The 4,922-nt window shown below is 41.5% G+C and overlaps 1 protein-coding gene across 1 annotated transcript; it reads left to right on the plus strand.

The window, feature by feature from the left end:
- The first annotated feature begins 353 nt into the window (after positions 1-353).
- On the plus strand, positions 354-4,346 carry LOC141126409 (gamma-crystallin-3-like). Its single transcript, XM_073612357.1, has 3 exons — positions 354-362; positions 3,359-3,601; positions 4,071-4,346. The coding sequence occupies exons 1-3, from the start codon at positions 354-356 to the stop codon at positions 4,344-4,346; spliced, it is 528 nt and encodes a 175-aa protein (XP_073468458.1).
- Positions 4,347-4,922: the final 576 nt, after the last annotated feature.

Genomic DNA, 4,922 nt, shown 5'->3' on the forward strand with positions numbered 1-4,922 from the left:
GCCCCTGATCTGGACTGATCATTATAAGTCTTGAAGTCTGCAGTAGATGTGGGTTCAGTGGAATAGTACACACACAATCACATACAAAGAGGCCCATTGTCATGACAGATTAGTACACAAATCTTTTAGCTCAGGTTAGGTGAACAATTTTAACACTAACACAAGCAAAAACTAAACACACAATAGTTGTAAAGAAAACACATATACAAAAAAGACATAGTTATGGGAAAATCCATTCATTGTGCATACTGTGCATGGTGTCAGCAGGTGAGGGTGTGGGCAGTTGGGGATGTATATAAGCCTGTACTCTCACTGCCAGTCACTATACAGCATTGGAGTACACATCCAGCAACATGGGAAAGGTAAGAACCTACTAATACTACTATAGGAATTGTAGTAAGATATGAGCCTCGGTATGTGTTCATTATTGAGCATTTATTGGGTATCATTGAACATGGAAGACTGATGACATCTTCTGAGATAACATAAGTACTGCATGGGAACAGCTCCAGGTCAAAGGTTATTATTGCAGCCACATCTGCTTTCTTTCTTTTTTTAAATTCACTGCACATTGAATATTTAAAAAAATAAGGCCAACTATGCCTCGCTCCATAGATACAATAGAGAAATGAGTGTAGCCACAAAGGAACAAAAAGTATGTTATTTGTAGGATAACCAGATGAAAATAAAAGGAAAAAGGCCGGACAAAAGAAAACTGTTGCAGCTACATCTAGGGACCACTAATCCAGGCATAGTAAATCTTTATTTGGAGTTTAGATAAACCTTAAAGAGAAGCTCCAAGCTTTCCCAAAAAAATTAAAAGTCAGCAGTTAAAAATACTGTAGATGCTGACTTTTAATATAAGGACACTTACCTGTCCAGGGATCCCGTAATGTCCTCACCCAAGTTGATTATTCGAGTGCAGGCGCCAGCATCTCAGGTAAGGCAAACAGCTGGTTTCCTACTGCGCATGCTGAATGGTTCTGTGTTTTTTTGGGACCTGTGATGTGTCCCAGAAGACTGCGGGTGCGGTGGCAAACTTCTGGCTCAGATCACCGCTGCGAAGCAAGCGGAACTTCCACTTTTGGGTGGAGCTCTGCTTTAAGTCTAGTTAACTCTTCTGGGTCTGGAATTTTCAGCAGACTTTTTGGCTGGGCTGGAATTACATAATTTCAATGCATGTGCTCATCTCTTTTGGATGCTGGGCGAATTTAATTTTTCGTCTCCTTCTTCAATCAAGGGAGGAATGATTCTTTGTACTGAGTTTATAGGCTTGAAGTTTGATTGCTTCCCCCTGTCTCTGAAAAAGGTTTCCAAAATTTAGGGTGGCAGATTCAAATCAACCAGCCAGAATATTTATTCAGTCAATTCCTGGAGGGGAGTGATTAGCAGTGGGCTGGGATGGAGACCAATTGTCTGAGACACTGGAGAGCTGGGTTCCTTCTCCCCAGGAGGGTTCCAGAGGTGCAGGGCTGCTGTCGTTAACCAGCCCATGGAGCACGCAGCTGTCTTAGGAAGCCTCAGACATCACAGGATGAAATGGACTTTGCTTACAACTAACTGCAGAACCACACCATCAGGGATTTGGCCCTGATATGCACCATCTCACTCCCTGGGTTGTATCTGGAGGAAGCCGCAGCTGTCCTGTGGACTTGTGAGGAGTGATCCTGAGTCAATCCTTGAGACTGTGTGTTGGGATTCTGTACTGGCTACCGATTATTGAATTCTTGCCAGGTAACCAGATGTTCAAAGGCTTGCACCATGGCCTTCAGCTGTGAGGCCTTAGACTATCCGCATTCAACAAATACTAAGGAGAAGAATATATGCTGAGGAGATCTGCCTTCTGTTCATCAGTTATGAGGCCTTAAAGTGATGCTAAAGCCTCTTTTTTTGTTAGTTAAAAATAACAAACATGTCATACTTACCTGCCCTGTGTATTGGTTTTGCACAGAGCAGCCCAGATCCTCCTCTTCTTGAGTTCCTCATCAGTGCTCCTGGCCCCTCCCTCCTGTTGAGTGCCCCCACAGCAAGCAGCTTGCTACGTGGGCACCCAAGCTGAGCCACAGCTCCCTGTGTCCATTCAGACACAGAGCCGCTGCCCGGCCCGCCCCCTTTATCTCCTCATTGACTGACTGACTTTGATTGACAGCTTAATGAATAAAGGACTGGGACTTTAAAGGTGCAAAAAGTAATACACAAATTATATCAAAGGTATCATTTTATTTAGAAAAATTAATTAATAAAAACATATCAATTTAAAAGATTTTTCATCCAATGTTACAGTACAATTTCAGGTAGTGCGACTGGATTTATTTCTCAACATGTTTCACCACATGCCGTGGCTTCCTCAGGAGAGTAGTATTTTTCAGGCACTAAGAATAGTAAACAAACAATAAATTAAAAATACTACTCTCCTGAGGAAGCCACGGCATGTGGTGAAACATGTTGAGAAACAAATCCTTCAGTCGCACTACCTGAAATTGTACTGTAACATTGGATGAAAACTCTTTTAAATTGATATATTTTTGTTAATTAATTTGTCTAAATAAAATGATACCTTTGATATAATTTGTGTATTACTGATTGCACCTTTAAAGTCCCAGTCCTTTATTCATTATGTAGATTATTACTTAAGGGACGTGGTGCCAATATATTTGCTAGATATGAGGCAATTGTTTAATTTTCTCCTTTGATTGACAGCAGTGGGAGCCAATGGTGCCACACTGCTGTCTCAGCCAATGAGGAGGGGAGTCCCGGGCAGCCGAGATACTGCTGCAACATCGCTGGATCTAGATGGGGCTCAGGTAAGTATTAGAGGGGCTGAGGGTGGCTTCTTCACACAGAGGGTTTTTTTTTAATCATAACGCATAGAATGCATTAAGCTAAAAAACCTTCTTTACAATCACTTGTTTAGGAATTACCTCATGGCCTCCAGCTGTAAGTGATTAGACTGTTCAATATTTACTATTGTATACCGAAGAATATTACTTCATAGTCTTCAGTTGTGAAGCATTAGCCTACACAGAAAGTTGCCTCATGATTTTTAGTTGTGGGGGTCCTAGACTGTTCAAATTCTGCACATGCTTAAGGAGAAGAATGTCCTCCAACTGCGATGTGTTCAACGTTTTGCCCCCAATCCATAACCTGCCCCAAATGCTACTAGCAATAAAATTACAAAAAGGCAGCCCCTGGACTGTTTATTGAAGCCTGTGTGAATGAACTGGTTTGGATTGCCTCTGTACTGTTTGAGAAATAACCAGTTAATATCAGCTGTCCCTGTGAGAGTAGTAAGTAAATTGGGAAAACATTCTGTAAGTTACACAATTCTCACATTGTATTTTCCATTGCTGTTTTGCAGATCATCTTCTATGAGGACAGGAACTTCCAGGGTCGCTCCCACGAGTGTCACTCTGAATGTCCCGACCTGACCTCATACTTCAGACGCTGCAACTCCATCCGTGTGGAGAGTGGGAACTGGATCCTGTATGAGCTCCCTAACTACAGAGGACACCAGTACTTCCTCCATAGAGGAGAGTATCCTGACTTCCAGCAATGGATGGGCTACAATGACTCCATTAGATCTGTGCGTCTGAGCCCCCAGGTAATACTACACCTGTGTACTGTTTACTAAATCATCTTGTTTCTTCATTTAATTATTTTTTTGAAAACATGTAAAAGAGACCATTTAGTAGCATCTTATCAATTTGAGTCTAACAGAGAGGTCTCTCTTTTTGGATCCTATCTCTGCAGTGGATTCCTGCTTTGTTCCTATGGAAACTCTTGGAGTCACTTGAGTCTAATGGATTTTACTTTAGAATACATTGAAAATGTGCTTTGGAGAGTGTAAGCCGTATAACAGCAAAACATTAGCTGTCATGGTAGAATCAGAGATAGAGGAAGATGTTTATTTTGGGTTCAAGGAAAGCAAAGATGTGGAATGGCACCAAATTCCTCCCTACTTATGCCAAAACTCTGCTAGAAATTATTGGTTTAGTGGTACCTGTATGACCATTTGCCATTTGTTGTTAATATTCCTTTTTGCGTTATTATGGTGTAACTTATTTTAACAGCACCAAGGTTCCTTCAGAATCAGGATCTACGAGAGAGAAGACTTCAGAGGACAGATGATGGAGTTCACCGAAGATTGTCCTAATGTCTACGAGAGATTCCGCTACCATGATATCCACTCTGTTCATGTCCATGATGGCTACTGGATGTTCTATGAGGAGCCCAACTACAAGGGACGTCAGTATTACCTGAAACCTGGAGAGTACAGGAGATACAGCGACTGGGGAGCCACAAGCCCCAGAATCGGTTCCTTCAGACGTCTCCATCATCTCTATTAAAAATGACAGAATCATAACTTTTCTTACTACCTTTCTTCATAATAAAGTTGATTAAAAAATAAGTTATGTCTTTTTTAATATAAATTTAGTTATGCTTAAATTAGAACTAAACCCATTCTGTAAAGTCTCTTTAATTCTTTTTAATGTAATTCCAAAGGTTTTCAAACTTGTTAAATCTGAAGGTTTCATTAGGTGTTCCTTCTGGGAATATCCTTGCTTGTCCCTACAGCAACAACCCCTTGTGTTATAGGTCTGACTTAGCAGGGGGGCATATTGGACCTCTGCAGAGAGTCCTATGCTTTCACAAAGAGAGCAAGGGTCCTTTCTGCATCCTGCTGCCAGGAAACAGACTTTTCTACTCAGCCTTACAGTCTCTTCCCTATAGAGGTGCCAAGGCCCCTTATTCCCTCACGCCATCCATGCTCACCACACTGGAGAGTGATTATAAGCCTTAAATCACACACCCCACCATAATTCTCCCCAAACATCGACCTTTGGCAGAAGCCCAACCTACCCCACTTTTTTCTATTCCAGATCCCTATGCCTGGACTAAATACACTATATTGTCAAAAGTAT

The sequence above is a fragment of the Aquarana catesbeiana genome, linkage group LG01 (genome assembly GCF_042186555.1).
Source record: "Aquarana catesbeiana isolate 2022-GZ linkage group LG01, ASM4218655v1, whole genome shotgun sequence".
Classification (NCBI taxonomy): Eukaryota; Metazoa; Chordata; class Amphibia; order Anura; family Ranidae; genus Aquarana; species Aquarana catesbeiana.

Bases quoted from the DNA above. Each gene is read 5' to 3' on its own strand.
- LOC141126409 (XM_073612357.1), top strand. The intron at 3,602-4,070 runs GTAATACTACAC...TTATTTTAACAG, and splicing joins CTGTGCGTCTGAGCCCCCAG to CACCAAGGTTCCTTCAGAAT.